At 37.9% G+C, this 17,259-nt stretch overlaps 1 protein-coding gene across 17 annotated transcripts in view; it reads right to left on the bottom strand.

Moving 5' to 3' along the window:
• Positions 1–17,259, bottom strand: part of ptprsa (protein tyrosine phosphatase receptor type Sa) — a 245,904-nt gene that overhangs the window by 86,681 nt on the left and 141,964 nt on the right. For all 17 annotated transcript variants that reach the window (XM_077535321.1, XM_077535315.1, XM_077535318.1 and 14 more), the window contains one exon: positions 13,464–13,652. In XM_077535321.1, coding sequence (XP_077391447.1) covers positions 13,464–13,652 — 189 coding nt within the window. The remainder of the gene's footprint in view (positions 1–13,463; positions 13,653–17,259) is intronic.

The raw sequence follows: 17,259 nt of genomic DNA, 5'->3' as shown, positions 1-17,259 counted from the left end.
CAATGCGTATCATTATGTGGTACAGCTCTCGGCACATCACATGCCCAACATTTTCGACTTATCCATAACAACCGAACATATGGCAAATGCCCATAACAAAATACAGTACGGAGAAATTAAAACACTTGGAATCTTTAATGTCTGCAGCCTCAAACCCAAAATACTCACAAAAACTGACATGCTGTTTTACCAATTATGCTGTTTAACTCTTTTACAGTGGATTTCGAGCATTTTAACTCATTTTTCGAAGCAAACAGAATATTGTGTTCTTTTGCTACATAAACAACTTGGATACCACATGAAATATCACATTCTATTCTTTCATTATAAAAAAACAGTTTCTACCTCATTCTGTTCTTTAGTAATCACCATTTCAAAATAGGTCATTTGAGTGACATTGAGCGAAAATTGAAAAGAAAAGATACATTTTCTCCACAACAGTGACTTTAATAGTAATATTTTTTGTTTAGTGACTCTCCATCAAATTAGGTTTAATGTTACAAAGGCTTTGATCATTCACGTCAGCCTTGAAAACGTTCTATTTCATCAGATTGCATCATGTTTCATTGTAATTTGCAGCTCTAGTTAGGGCCCGAGCAGCTACCGCTGCCATTTGCTGGCCATAGTTAGTGGGTGTTTTTTGATTTCACAACTCATTGACCTGGCTGCACTGCACTTGGATGTTGCACTGACCACTGATATATTTAAAAAATAAAAAAAAGTTGACGTCACTTAAGGTTTATGGCGGCATACATCGTGATTTTACTAAACGTTATTAAACGTTTTTGGCGGTCAAAGAGTTAATTAAGGCCCAAACTCCGCCTCTGTTTCTGATGAAGGCATTTCAAACCATGTTAACGTTACAACATTTGCAGTAGGTTAATAGTGATTGGTTGGCGTGACCGGTTCACGAGTAGCATGTTGCTTCTGGTGGAGACGGCATGTAGTGTATGTGTAAAACAGTTGACACAACAGATCTTGGGTCAGCCAGGAGCACAGCCATAAAAGAGAAAAAAAAAAATGTGTCGTAACAATCTGCAATTTCTATCAAAGAAGGATCAATAATTCATCCCTAGTGTAAAAGGTGAATTCAATTCCTCTCTGTTGAGAACTCAGTGAACGTGAAATATTCCGCATTGAAGCACTTCATGATGCTGGATGGCCACTTTTTCAAAGTGGGTCTAAGAAAACAGATAATTGTTGACTTTTCTATTAAATGACATACTTTTCCACTTTGTATAAGTGTGAAAGGGGAGCTGCTGTTGGAGAGAGACACCAAGAAAGACAAGCATCACAAATGAGTAGTCTGTCAGACCCAGTTTAACAATTACTTTACCCACTCTAAAATTCAACACGATGTTTGACATATGCATAACAAGCTCAAACAGGGTCTGGCATTTGTTTTAGATTAGATTCACCTCAAACTACTATTACAACGGAAAAACAAAATCATTCGTTATAAAAAAATAAAACTAGATATAGCATTAATTAATATTTTAGAGGCCAGCCAGATAATGCTAGAGGAGGAGACAGTAAAAAGGGAGTGAGAACAGCACAGGGATAACTTCAATCTCTTTCAAGACACTCAGAAGGAATAGGTAAGCGCGATCTGGCTTGTGTTAGGTGATTCAGCCAAAGCCTTTATTTTTCCCTGTGTACAAACTTTTTCCATGAATGAAAGCTAAAAAAAAATATTAAAAAAATGAATGCTGCTGTTAAGTCTGTTTTCACAAGATATCAATATTAATGTGATTAATTGGTTAAAAAAAAAAAGAAAGAAAAGTTAATGCCTTTGTTTACACCTGAACAAACTATTTTGAAAAACACAAGATTATAAATAAATAAATAAATAAATAAATAAATAAATATGTATGCCAGTGTGATACTTGACCTAAGCTCCTTACAGTAGATTGGCTAATGTCCTCAAATTTGGCTATGAAGTTTGGCAAACAACAACTTTCTTTTATTGGCCATTTTGGATCTGTTATCTCTTAAAATGTCAATTTAAAAAAAAAAAAATCATTTTTTTTCATTCTACCTTCATGGACTTCACATTCAGAATCATCTTGATTTTATTTTAGCTGATGTGCCATTCTGTGCTCCTGTAGTGAATTATGTGTGTCAGAAAGGTTTCAGTACTGGTGTCACAAAAGATCTGTTCAAGATCTGTTCAAACCCAAACCACAAACTACAAGTTTTCCCCGAAGAAGTAATCCCCCTGGAGTCAAACACACCATCCATGTATTATGTGCCTTACTGCACTGCTGCAAGGATTCTCCCGGGATCCTCTGCTGCTCCGTCGTCACAGCCATATTGATGTCTTTAAAACGTGTCCTTGATAAACCTCTTGAGCTTGGGAAAGAAATTGCATGGAGACAGACAGGGTGAGTTCGAGAGGTTGCTGGAGCTTGGCGATGTTCAAATCGGCCAGGAACTGACAGATGCTCAGGGCAATGTAAGCAGGCAATCTGCCATGGTAAAGCAGCCACAAGTTGTCCTGCCAAAACTCTTCTCGCGCACTGAACAAAGCAAATTCCACAAGTTCTCGGTGCCGATGTGATAGTTGATCATATGGCCCATATTGAAAGAGTTATAATTGTTCAGGTTTGAAATACATATCTTTTGTGCCACCAGTCTTGGAACTTTTAGGACACCCTTGCATGTTAAGCCTGCCATGTTGCCTCCCCAACTAGCTCATAATAATATTTTCAATTTCGTACTCAGAACTTCATAACCTCCAATGTAACGGTTCTCCCATATACCACTGCTATACCGGACCACTACTTCATACATTTTGAGGTCTGGTCCTTCTGCCGTTTCTCCAACCACAATCAATGCTATAGCCCTAACATTAATGCTTTAACTATTACTGTGGCGTATGAAATATGAACAGGACAATTGCTTCCATTTCTTCTCATGTCGGTCTTATTGAAAATGCACAACAATTTCAGTGTGGCTCACTGTAACTAACTTGTGACTGTACCACCATTAAGAATAAAAACACACAGTAAGAGACCTGCGCCCTCGCTCACAGATGGGACCAAAACTTGAAGTCCCGTAGGAGATAGTTTGTTAAAATAAAAAAAAGAAAATATTATTTTCACTCGCTTCTCTGGCACTCTATTACAGCTTTTAAGACAGCAGTGATTAAATCCTTAATTACAGATAGTTTGCAATTAAAAAAAAAACATCAACAACAAAAACACACAAGCAACACTTTTGTTAAAATGTTTTTATGAGCTGACAGTAGATTATTTAAATGATCTTTCAATAAACGCATGAAGCTATATTCAAGGCATGAATTGGCTACATTCAAATCTTGCTAACGGCCTCAAGACTGCAAACGCTACCTTTCAGCTACAGACCAGTGTCAAATCTCAGTTTAATCTCCAGTATTCTTTTACAAATCAAACATGGCCTCTTGTAATCCGCTTGAATTGTTGCATTGAGGATTCAGGGAACACCTGAAGACAACCATCGCAAACATGGCAAATGGCTGTTTACTAGATGTGACTCACACCTCATCAAATAGTATTATTACTTGACCTCAGAGCTGTCTTTCCATCCATCATAATATAGTGCGAGATCACCTTGAAACCTGGATGGGTATCAAAGCCTTAGTACACAACACTCCGAAAACATTACATGGCTTAGTGCCTTCCTATCATGCCTTTGATGGTATCTTGTGTTTCATCTTGTTCCTTACGTTGACAATGTGCTTGTCATTTGTGACTGAGAGCTAAAAAGAAGTAAGCAGGTTCTAGAGCATTATCTATTTGGGCTCAAGCACTCCAGAATACCCTACCTGCAGAAATTAGAGCAACTACTTTTATAAAACTGTTGAAATCTTGACTTAAGACTTATTTCTACACTATCACATTTGGCTACAGCTCCCTATGCAACTACAGGACTCTTTCACCCTACTTCATCTCCAGTCAGGTAGATTTGGCCTGTCTAACTGAACCCTCTTCAAACTTAACTCATTTGCTCCCAATAACATGTAAATACATTTGTTTTTTTTTAATGTTGTAAGTGTCCCAAAGACGTATTTATACGTGTTTTTTTTGTTTTGTTTTTATGGTAGAGAATACAGAAGGCTTTGATGCAGCCTCTCAAATGCAAAGAACGGTTGCAGAAATGGTAGTTATTACACAAACGGCCAGCAGGTGGCAGCAAGCAAAGGAGATCAACCAGGGCCATCTAGAAAAAAAAGTTAAATTACTTACAATTTTAAATAGATTTGTGAAAATTGATGAAACTTAGCTCTCTTCTAATGCTAATTGCTGCAAAACGGAAACAGATAGAAACATACTTTTTTTTTTTCCTGATGAAAGAAGAGATTTTAATCTTTCTTTTGGTAGGTTCCATGCCTTTATAGCAATTGAACACAATATTCTGTGGAACTTGCAAAATCAGTCAAAATCCAGGAAAACAGCCGGGAGCGAACGGGATTGCTTCTGTGAAAACGGCTGGGAGTGAATGAGTTAAACGTATTAATTACCAGAACTAAAAGGGCTACAACTCCAGCTTTGTAGAACACCTGGTATGTTCCACTGCCCATGTTTACCAACTGTCACGCAGCAGACACACCATCACCAACTTGACTTAAAAGGCAAAAATGGCCAATGAGATCTGAAGTATTTTTTTTCATACAGTGGTAGCAACCCTGTTCAACAGGGATCCATTATAACAGAATCCATTATCAAAGTTTTGTCCGTTGAGGACCACTCAAGTGGAAAGAAGAGAGTGAAATGCAGAATTTATCATTTTTTGAGGACTAAGTGTAGCAAGGCTTCCTGGAAACATTTCACTTTCACGTCGTTCTTGCTCTGGCAATAGGTTAAGTTTGTTGTTTCCAAGTTTGGTTATTGGCGAATGTACTATTCCTAATGTTTTATGTCCTGCGCTTTGTTAGACAAAAACAATGAAAATATTGAGGCCACAACGAGAAAAGACAGACAAGAGAAGAAAAATCGAAGGAGAAGGATGGGTTGAGGCATGAGTGATTAATTGTGTAAAGTGCCCCAAGTTATGGTTTGCCCACCCTGTCACTATTTTGAAGCAGCTTTGCCAATTGTACCCCCTCTGCCAGACCCAATTGTGTAATTCAATTAGTTTGCTCCAGCAAGCCTTGATTGATTTCTGTAGGCAATCAACAAAATAACTGGCCCAGTCTCACTCCCTAATTCTTGCTCTGAGGCCAGTCAGGCTTGCCAGGGGCATTCTATTCTCTCCGTTTTCTCCCTCGCTTCTCACGCAAACACTACTCACTGCATCGCAACACAAATTTGATTGAAAACCAACTGTAATCAAGTGGACAAGCACTCGTACCTTTCAAATACAGCAGTTTTGCTGCAAAGATGGACATATGAGGGTAATATATTACGTAGGATATTGCAAAAATATTTTGAAACGAAGACTTCGAGACAGGCTTGTTCTGTTCAATGTCATGACATGGGCTTGGAGCCTATCCCAGTTGCTACATTTAGTTCAGATTCCTCAAGTGTGACGTTCTTATCCTGCATAGTGTCACAGTTGTGCAGATTGCCAATGCGGTTGATGATAAGGCAAATGGTTACCTGGACAAACATCAGAAAAATTCAGGTTTCTGTTCGGAACTTGTTTTAAAATGACACAGTGGAAAAGACACGTGTGTAATCACATGGTAGCAGGACCTGCAATTCTCTGTATTGAGGGTGTTACGGTTGTCACTCAGGTATGATCTGACCTCACCCCAAGGTCACTGCATTGTTGCCAAACCAGTGTGAGGCCAATGTGTGATGCCAATTGTTGTCTGTGCCTATCTGGTGGCACGCATAAAATCAGTGATGACACAGGTAGTAGTGTGACTATTCCAGTTTTCCACCTTTCGCTTAGGTCTTATCATAGACCAGTGTTGCTTTGATTGAAGGGGAATGGATTTTTTTAAAGACATTTTTCATATTGGTTTATTTATAAAGACTCTATATATGTATACTACTAGGATCCATGTCTACGTACTTACTACATGCCCAGCTGTTTGCCACAATTTGACAAATGAGACCTTCGTAAACGCTAATGCTATTGCAGACTTGGCTGGGTTAGGCTTGGTTCAAGTATGAATTTAATGGAACAAAGTGCCAAAATGAACTTCGGATTGAGTTTCAAGACATGGTTTGTAGACATAGACCGATATGATTTTGATCTTCATCAAAATGCTCAATATCGGCGCTCGATTATCAGTCTATCTCTAATAGTTTGTATCATGTGAATATATATACCGGACAATCACAACCTTATGACCACTTGCTACAAGAGGTGGTCATAATGTTGTAACCTGTCAATGTATCCAATACTGTTTCTAAAAGGCACATGATATACAGTTACTTACCTGATTAACGAAACACAAATAATTTTGCAATAAACACATAAAATCACAGTAGAAATCTGGTGGAAAATAAGTCAGTGTAAAAAATTTCAAAGTAATATATTACGTTGTCATTCCATTTTCTGCTTTGATTTCCACATAAGAAAAAATATGAAGTAACTACAAGCTTCGTTTTTAAACAGCAGCCTTCGCCCCACGGGCATCGCGAGGTTCATCTTTGTAAGAAGCTCTGTCACAGACAGGGGGGAATAAATGCAAATTTCTGTAATGCAACTTGCTTATTAACATTACATGAGTGTCTTTCGGCTCTAGCGGAGACCAGAAGGATGAGAAGGATATCAAAACAAAGAAGATGGGGGGAAAAAAGGGGGTCACAAAGCTTGCCATCTTACAGTATTCATTAGCTCGGCCTAAGAGGACCTCCTTGCCTAAACATCACCAGACCAACAACCACCCAAAATAAAAGTTGAACTGTCTCATATTTTTTCATGACAATGTGAAAATGCACGCAAGACACAGACTGAGGTGGAGGAACGTTGGTGAATGGGCATGTTTAACACAGACATCACACAGAATACAAACATAGATGACAGCAATATTTAATGTTATGTTTTTATATATATATATATTTTTTTTTATGGGGCACCAACAGAATTATCACCCTATTTAGTCGTTAGGATGGTGTTGTGAGACATCTACTTGTATATAGTTATGTATGAGATTAAGGTATTTTAGGTTATATTTATATTGTTTCACTGTGATGCTTAAACGTCTTACCTCGAATCGGGGTACCCTCTGGAGGAGACACAAAAATGAAGACACAACATAGATTTAGTTATAGGTTAGTAGTGCTTATTCGGCTTAGGGAGTGGATCACTAGATCTGGTTTTAACCCAGGTAAGAATTTAGAAAGTGGAACTTTTTATAGGAATGCAAAAATAAAATAATCTCTCCCACTGCTGGTATCACAAATAGATTCCATAGCTGATGTACTCACGTTTTATTTCTCTCTAGGACGGATGGTCCATACTAACAACAAAAACTCAATGTGTCTTAGGCAGGACATGGCATTTATTTAGTAGGCTGCAAATATGGGTGATAAGGCATTGCTAGGGCAAGACCTCACACCAGTATAGTCTGCTCCAGTGTCATAAGCCGTTTCCCGGCCGAATGACCTTGAGAAGGAGGTCAGTAAAGCAGTTATTGGTCTCCATACTATCCTGGGTATCTACATTACAAGCCTGCTCAGGAGGTAATGCAGTCTGCACTGGTCTAGTTCAGACTTCACTGTACCTTCTGGCAAACACATGCTATAATCAAACACCTTGAAGGTTTTTTTTTTAATTCCACAAATCGTAACCCTCCTTAAGTGTTATAGATAGACACTTCATCTCTAGCTTCACCACTCCTGCTTGGTCATGTTGTCTCTTGGCTATTTCCATTGTTTCATTTCTCTTATGCTGCGTGCTTCCCTATTCTTTGTTTATTGTAAGTCCATTGTGTTACAAGCTTGACTGCAGGCCAAATATCCCATTAGGGACAGTAAAATACCCAGCTTATCTATTCACTCACTGGTGGGCTTTTTAAAATGTAGCTGTGAGTTGTTGCTTGGATGTAAAATGCATCCCTTGCAGGCAGAGCCATGAATTGTTGGGGACAGAGATTAACTCAAACCCCCCTTGCTCTGGCATACACTACATTAAACTGTTCTTCTGCCCATAGCTAAATTGTTGTCAAACTGTTTTTTTTTAACATATTTCTTATTATAACTATTTTTTCCATCTTTCGCCCTTCATCGTATCTCTTATTGTGCCTTTTTCAGAGTTCCGCTCCCTTTCACGAAAAAATTATCTTGACTCTTCACTACATTTGGATTGTATGTGATACCAGCAGATAGGAGGCAAGAATAAGTCTAAGGTCTGCCTGGTTTGTGATGTGTTTATATGTATATATACAGTATATACTGTAAGCAGTGTTTCTCCATCATCACGTTTTGTCATTATCAAGGATTTTGAAGCAATCATTTTCAGTGCTTTTTTACAGTTTACATCAAAGTAGAGTTGCACAAGTTTAGTGTATTGTAATGTATCACCACGTTATGCCGCAACATGGCTGACAGCGCTGAGGTCTAATGGTAGAAATGCATCGTATTTCAGAACACAAAGAAAACACCTTTAAGATTATATAGCACCATGTTTTGCCAATTTTCATCTGTTGTTTTCATAGAGCAGAGAGAGCAGCGAATATTGTTTGCTTTGTATGAGTTGCTGATCCATGTATGTTAAGGTAGCAGATATTTGAAAGTTTACAATTACCATAGCATCTATGCTAATTGTCATCAGATCTTCTATGGCGTTTCAAATTACACAGTAGTTAGTATAGTATAGTATAGTATAGTATAGTATAGTATAGTATAGTATAGTATAGCATAGCTAGTATAGCATAGCATAGTATAGTATAGTATAGATAGTATAGCCTAGCATAGCATAGCATAGTATAGTATAGTATAGCATAGCTAGTATAGCCTAGCATACCATAGCATAGTATTATAGTATAGCATAACATAGCTAGTATAGCCTAGCATAGCCTAGCCTAGCCTAGCATAGCATAGTATAGTATAGTATAGTATAGTATAGTATAGTATAGTATAGTATAGTATCGTAGTGGACCTTTGTTAGCCACAATTATAAGGTTTTGGGAGAGCATGTTGGTGTCTAAATATGCAATGTTTAATTCTCTTTTGTTTTATGTGTCAGATTTACAGAAGACATCAACTATGAGACAAATAAACAACTTGAACTACCGTAAGCACATTTTAGTCACTTATTTGGATAACTGAACTGGGTGTTTTCAGGTTTAAATTTATTTAAAGCATATAAGTGGGGAATAAGGTGAAAGAAAGTCTGCAATCGGGAATTTTCATTTCTTACAGTTGAGTCTGCACACCCTTCGTGATCAACAGGGTTTCACTGCTCATGTATTTACTGTGTATATACACACACATACAAAAGTCAATGGAACAAACAGGTAAAACGGTGTTAAAAAATGTGTCATTATGAAAATGATTTTGACGACCAGTTTAAAAGCCACATAAGGTTAATCACAAGACAGAGGACATTAGGGCCCCAAGGAGGTTATATTGTTACGGTGTTAGCATTTTATTAGAGGTTGCAGGAAGTGGTTGACTTATTTTGCTTAAGCGAATATGAATTTTTAGTCGTGAAGTTAAGGGTGTTACTAGTTTAAGGTTGGGTAAGGTGAAGGGTATTGTTAGGTTAGGCCAGGTAAGGTTATGGTTAATAAAGCAGGACTACTTAAAAGTTGTGACAAAACGGGAATGAGATAGGAGGGAAAAATAATAGATCCAATAAATAGAAGTTAAAGGTATTTTGGTTTCAAAGCAACAATGATAAACATATATGCTATGATCAATGGCATCTTTTCTGACTTTTATTTTATTTGATTAAATTAGCATATAAAAAAATATCAGACAGCTGGGCCTACAATAACAAATCCACCTGTATTAAACCATGTAACTTAATGGCCATAAGTCTACCCCTTTCTAAGCTTCGGTCAGTGAGAGGTTGATCAGCTTACATTGACAATGACCTAAATACACCTCAACAAGCAACTGACTTATCAGCTGTGGCATGATTTACTCCACTGATCACCCCAGATGTTTGCTCAACAGCCCTCTAAATGTGTTAGAAATGGTGTTCTCTGCATACGAGGGAGACAGATTGTCTGATTTGTCAAAATAGAATTGACTGTTCATAGGGTAGCTGGCTGACCAGCTCGTCCCCTCAGATGTTCTGACAAAGTAAAAGAGCAGCATATATTAATGATCTTTCAGAGATGAAACTAAAGATGATATGACACAGGCTTTTTGCACGTAGGACAGTGAGCTTCCATTCACAGATTATGAAAAAAATGGGGCCTCCCCAATCTTTGGGGCATTTAACCTGATAAGGCCAGTGAAAGCACATTGCAAAAAATGTCAAGCCTCCTCCATGATTCTGGAGGAAACTCATTGGGGGGACCACACAAAAATATTATCTGGCCTGGCAGTGCTGTGGTCTAGAACATAGACCCTTTTTTTTTGGACAGAATCTAGTGAGCTTTGTTTTTAAATTGAATTTGTCAGTCAATTTGTTAGTAGGCTCGTGCTGTAACTGAGCTATTCCGCAACCAAATGGTGATGGCGTAATTCATTTACAGCACCGACCTCATTTATTGTCTCCCAGCATATCCCCATCCTCACTTGTCTTTCCCTGAATACTTTACTTTTACCATGACAAACTGAAATTAAGGAATTACCCCCAAAGGCTCGAAGGTTTGCCTGGAGCAATCAAGAAAACAGATAAACCCTAATAGAGGCTGTTATGACAAGCATTGCACATACTCTCCTCAAAAGTAGAGCACTATTTGTAGTAAACTCATTTTTAGCGTGACGTCTAAAACGCTATAATAATAATAATAATAATAATCAAATGCACAGTAAAATTAATGTTTTTTTTTTCTTTTACTATACAGCACTTTCTCATGAAAGGTTACCATCATGTAGTTATATTTGCAAGCAATTCTTAATAAATTCTAAACGTAGGAATCTGTGAACCAAAGACGGTTACTCAAAATGATGAGAACATGAGAAGCCAAAGGAGCTTACTGTAAGAATGCATCCCATATTCTCATCAACCTTAGTCTTCCCGGTATATTGAATATTGTCATACAGCAACAAGAACTTCAGTAAAAGCCCACAATATATGTATTTGTTTTTTAAACAAGGAATGTGCCAAAATGTACATGTACAAAAATGTAGCCGACTAATTATATCACACAGGAAAATTTAGGCCGAGATCAGTTTAAATGTTAGACACTGTACACAGCATTGGCCATCCTCAAGAAAAGACTCCTGATTTTTCAACCCTTATCAGTACTTGCTCAACATTCTCAGGCTTTTTTTGGACAGTAATGTCAAAACTAAGAATCCAAAAATAACGCAACCTATCTGCATTATATTAATGAGGGCAGGTGTCTTGCAACAAGGTTGTCAAGTCTAAAATTTGGATCATGTGATCAGCAAAAGTTAATCAGCCACAGCTTTACTTTACGTTAACCTAAAAAAACAACAAAAAAAACAACAACTTAAGACTCATATGATGGTGTACCATGTATATTAGATTTAACAGGATAAAGATGCCTTGAAAAACTCACATTACAAAATTGTTGGTGAAAATAACTGAACAAGTGGCAGGAAAGGGTAAATGGGAGAGGGGGGGAGCAAGGGATGCATGCATATTGACCAAGAGTTTAAATATGCCATCTGCTTGAAGGAAAGTGGGTGGGCTTGCTTGACTCAGATGAAGACTTACCAAAGGTTTCTGTAAATCACAAAGCAAGATGAAAGTAAATAGAGGAAAGAGGAAGAACAACATAGTTGATTTTAGGGTAAGGTTGGAGTTAACTGCCACTTAACACTTCAAGTGCAGAAGTTTCATCTTTGGTAATGTCATAATTTCAAACATTGTTTTGTATCATAGTTTAAAAGTTTCAAAAGTTTATAATTAACTAATTATGTATCATTTATTTTTAATATTGTAAAATTTTGTTTATGACTGGTTTTGGTGTATGTTGGAATGTAGGTTTTTAAAGTTGTTCTTAAGTTGAATTTTAGAAGATTTTTTGTCTTTAGTTAACATAATTTGATGTTAGATTGAATGTGTTAAATACTCCGCAACGTTCATTCATTTTGACGTGTCATATTTTCAAACGATTATTAATTATAGACAAAGCACATGGAGAAAAAAACAAAAACATCCTTCAATTAGACAAGACATACAAATGCTATTGAAGGAGAATCACAAGAATGGTGATAGAGAAGTTACATTAGATAGCATGCAAAATAACGGACAGTGGTTTAACCATGGAGAGAAATGTTGACCAAAAAGTTAAGTAAACCAGCATTGATATTCAGCATTTTACTCATACTCACCAAGACTTGCAGTAACTTCTCAAAAGCTTTAATTAGAGCTAATAAGCACACATCCCTACACACACACAGTGCATGTTTTTTTTAACCATAAAAACCTGCCGTACTTATTGATTTCTTACAGAGCTGTTTCATGGTAGCTAATTGTTGTTGATACAATTGATTAGCTAATGCTAAATAGAGAGTTCTGAGAAACAATGAATGTATACAGAACTTGGATGTGGCGTACACACACAAAAAAAAAAAAAACGTGCACACATATTCCCTCTCTTTTCACAATAATACACAATGTATTCTCAGACACAAGTTGGTACACTAGATTGTAAGATAATTCGCTAAAGGTACAGTAAATTACACACTGATATATCAATTGATTCACGTGACTTGTTTAAAAAAAATCTAATAAAAAGACTGTTAGTACGTTTTCCTGCAATAGCCCACATTCATATTAACACATACTGAACAATTACATAGGCATATGTTTCCTAAAATTAAAATTAAAACCATGTTTGGGAGCTGTTCATTTATTTTATATCAATGTGCATAAATAATGAGATGATCAATCATTTTGAGAATAGCACACGAGAGGCACAAATGGGACATGAACTCAATCACGAGACAATTTAGTAGCCTTCGTGCTGATTTACATCTGCAGTAAGAGATCAAATGACAGTCATTGGATTTTTCCAATGGTGACAAATTATCGACCTAAAATATCTACCCCTTGTTGCCCAGGGCTGCTTCAGAGTCTGCACTTAATTAGCTATATAATTAGACTTCGCTTTAGTGGGCTTCAGTGGGGTTTAATCAATGTGAACAAGACACAAACATATCCACCACTGAGTTGTGCCGGTGCAACTTCAATGTGGCTTTCACTGACTTTGAAATACTGTATTTCTGAGGTAGCATTTATAATTTGACCTCATTCATTCATTTAACATACTGTACCTTAATACTTTACACTTACAAAGGCTGTTTAAAAAAAACGACAGGAGTCTTCAAAAGTATTCTTGAAGAAGTAATTTAGGCGATTGCTAAACCACCTTTAGAGGAAAACAAATGTTACGTTAAGAACAATAATGACAAACACGCTTCACTTTTCCTTACCTGAGCGCAGCTGTTTGATTCGCCCATTACTTGCACTGGGGTCAATGGGCAGGAAGTCCTTATACCAGGTGATTTCTGGGTCAGGGTTGCCACTGGCGGCGCAGAGCATCGTTGCTGTCCGAGTGCGCTCCACGACTTTCAATTGAGGGCCCATGTCAATGTTAGGGAAGCCAGGAGGGAGTAGATCCTCTGTATAATGAAGAGGGACATCATCACAATCAACACAGATCGAAAAAGCATTGCAAGTTTTATTTTGGATACATTTAATGTTTACGATATTTTGTTTAAAAAAAAAAAAAAAAAAAAAAAGACACCACAAAATGTACTTAGCTCATTTGCTCCCAATAACGTGTAAATACGTTTTTTTTATGTTTTAAGTGTCCCAAAGACGTATTTACACGTTTTTTTTGTTTTTTTGTTTGTTTTTTTATGCTAGAGCATACAGAAGGCTTTGATGCAGCCTCTCAACTGCAAAGAACAGTTTAAGAAATGGTAGTTATTACACGGCCAACAGGTGGCAGCTGAGCAAAGGAGATTAACCAGGGCCATCAAGGAAAAAAGCTAAATTACTTAGAATTTTAAATAGATTTGTGAAAACTGATGAAACTTAGCTCTCTTCTAATGTTAATTGCTGCAAAACGGAAACAGATAGAAACATACTTTCTTTTCCTGATGAAAGAAGAGACTTTAATCTTTCTTCTGATAGGTTCCATGTTTTTAGAGCAAAATAACACAATATTTTGTGGTCCTTGCAAAAACAGTCAAAATTCAGTAAAACAGCCAGTAGCAAATGGGATTGCTTCTGTGAAAATGGCTGGGAGTGAATGAGTTAAAAATAGGGATGCTTGATACCACATCTTTGTTTTTCAGACCGATTCCTGTATGAGAATTCAACCGTTGAGTATGCACCGATCCCGATACAAAGTACTGATACCACTAATAGTTTTAAAACCTAAATTTGAATTCTTACAATTTTTAGTTCCTGATCGTAAAATGGCCACAAGAGGACAGCCGATACTGGAATTGGCCACTGTTGCGAGTACTGCTAGCTTAAAATAAGGCCCAATACTGACAGCTGGTTTCAGTACTTGCCCATCCCTAATTTAAAGACAGTGATATACTAAAAGAAAACTTTTGTGTGCATAAGTGTCAATAAGACTAATAAAGTCAGCGTCAGTTATGGGAAAGGTAAAAAAACGCAAAATATTTTCAATGACTAGCCTTCAATATTTCAATTTTTAATTCAACATGAAGGGTACAAGAGTTGTATTTATGGGTGAGATCTAACACTTCCATCATTCATCGCATTTATGAGCCATAGCACTAGACATGATAATTTTCTTACAATCACTGAGGTACCCCTGCAGCTGATAATCATGCATGATTGAGCAATTACTTCACTATTAATGGATGAGAGAGTGTAGTGTTCTCCACACTCATTGTCCTCCTTTTGCTGTCACGCTGAGACAATTAGTCCCATGGGTCAAAACGCCTGACCTCTACCCTGACTGGAGCCAAAGTGGTGACTCATTCTCAGATTATGAGAGCTGCGGGGGGAAGTGCCTCGAGCTGCAATATGCATCAGAAGCTCAAGGCCACATCACAACTCTGAGAATGACTAAAGAAATTGGCCAGTGGTACATAGGTCACTGCCCATTTAAAGAGCCAATAACCTCATGCCGTCACTGCAGACACCCAGGGAGCATTAAATTGGGGGTAAAGACGGACAGTAAGTTGGGTGACAGCTGAAAAATGAGGTAAACTGTAGGGTAAGTGGCAAGATCACTGCCAGCCAACACCCTGTGGGAACCCCAGCTCAAGCCATGGACCACTCGACCCCAACATCGTCCAGATGCACAGCTGCGGTGTCCTTGAGGAAGACATCGATGCCCTGACTCCAATGTGTGCCACAAACTGTGCACTCACTGTGATGGGTTAAAGTTGACCACATCAGTCAGAATGAGACATTCTAACAAACAACAACAATGGAGGAGAATGAGGGTCTTCTATATTTGCTTCGGGCATGTGACTGCTGGCCACGCAAAGACGACAAATATTTGAGAAGAGACAGCAGAAATAAAACTATTTCAGCAAACTGAAATTGATTACAACTTTCAGAACAAAGGTACAGCAAGATGCTAAACTAGTGTTAGCATGTGTTTTTTTATTTTTATTTTTTATTTTTTTTGTGTTCGACCAATGGGTGGCTAGCAATAGGTTTTTACTCATCTGGTATCACTTCTGAAGGCTTGGCGACACGATTAGTGTCTAGTAGTACCTTTTTGTATTTTAGCCTACCAAATTTTGCAAGCAACAAAAGAGGTACTGTGGGGTGACCAATCCAAATGTCCTGGGTTTGACCAAGACAGACCCAGTTTTTGAGACTTGGGTCCCGAGTCCCGACAGATTTCACCAATCCCACTGTTTTAATAATGGGAAATGCAGCCCTACTATCCTAATAATGTCACTTGGCGGCCAGACTCAACACAAGCTGAGCTTTCTGGCAGCATATTTCCAATGTTACAATGCGGGACGGGAGTGAGATAAACAGCACAGTCAGATTCTAGCTGCCGGGACTAAGCAAAAAAAAAGGTTCGATAATGGAGATTGAGTGAGTCACTAATTGTTTAGCGCTGTTGACTGTCAACCAACATAAGTATTTAGCATTAGCTAAAGTAATCGAACAATACCCCCCAGTCGACGAATAGGATTCGGCGTATGACACCTGTCCCCCCCAATTTCATTTTCAGCTAAATTGTGCCGTCCCGGACGCAAATTTTGAAAATCTGCTCACTCTAAGGTACTGTACAGTGTAAAATGGGGATGAATGTCAGTTTGGTGTGCTCATAAAATGAGTACTTTGGTTAAAAATGTATGCTTTTGGTTAATGATGATTGGTTTTGTGTCATTTCAAATCCAACGGCTTTCAGCAGACATGAACGATTAAGTCTAATATTTGATATTAATCAATAAATTAAAAAACAACATTTGCACGAGGAGCACACAAAAAATGTACTATGACTGACTGGAGCAGAAGGGTATTCACTTGCAAGAATCTTTAAAAATAAAAGAGTAGAATCTTCAAAAATAAAAGACATTGGGGAGAAAACAAGGCTTAGTCTCACACTGACGGCCGATGCGGTTACCTTCAACTAAAGCTGGCATCAGCAGAGCATGATGAATATTTCACTGCTAGGTTCAAAGACATACAGGCATTTACACCGTTTTAGGCTCTAGTGCTGTATCCTCCCCATCGATTATTAATGATCACCGCTGTATAATCTTTTTATATCGAGTCGCCCTGAAGCTTCGAAAGGCAATTGCAAACTACATTTCCCTTCTGAAACTTCAGGACATGAGAGTGCAATATGTTCTCACAAAATCCCTCTTCTGTATGTCATCAATGATCTATGTTAAACATGCCATAATGGCGCAGCACTTTCATTCCCTTCGAGCTAGGTCTGTCTGTCGAAGAAGGATTATTGCATCGGTCTGGGCTTTTCCCTGTGTCTCCCGTATGATAAATTGGATGCTTATGAGGCCTATCTGTACTTTCAGTCACCAACCTACTGATATGAAAACCGTAAATCGGAGACAAGACAACCGCTAGTTAAAATGTTGAAAACATTCACTGAAGTAGTGGATTTGACACTAATAAAATCAGGCAAGTGACAAAGGGAATTAGCTGTAGCTCTGGACAAGAAAAGGTGAGCAAACAACTCTCCCAAAACAGCAGTAAACCAGAAGAATATTATTCCATCTTTACAGCTGCTCTGACCTGATGCACTTGGGGCTG

Source organism: Festucalex cinctus, chromosome 10 (assembly GCF_051991245.1).
Source record: "Festucalex cinctus isolate MCC-2025b chromosome 10, RoL_Fcin_1.0, whole genome shotgun sequence".
In the NCBI taxonomy this organism is placed as follows: domain Eukaryota; kingdom Metazoa; phylum Chordata; class Actinopteri; order Syngnathiformes; family Syngnathidae; genus Festucalex; species Festucalex cinctus.
The sequence above is the reverse complement of the archived record's forward strand: the minus strand, read 5'-3'. Positions and strand labels throughout refer to the sequence as shown.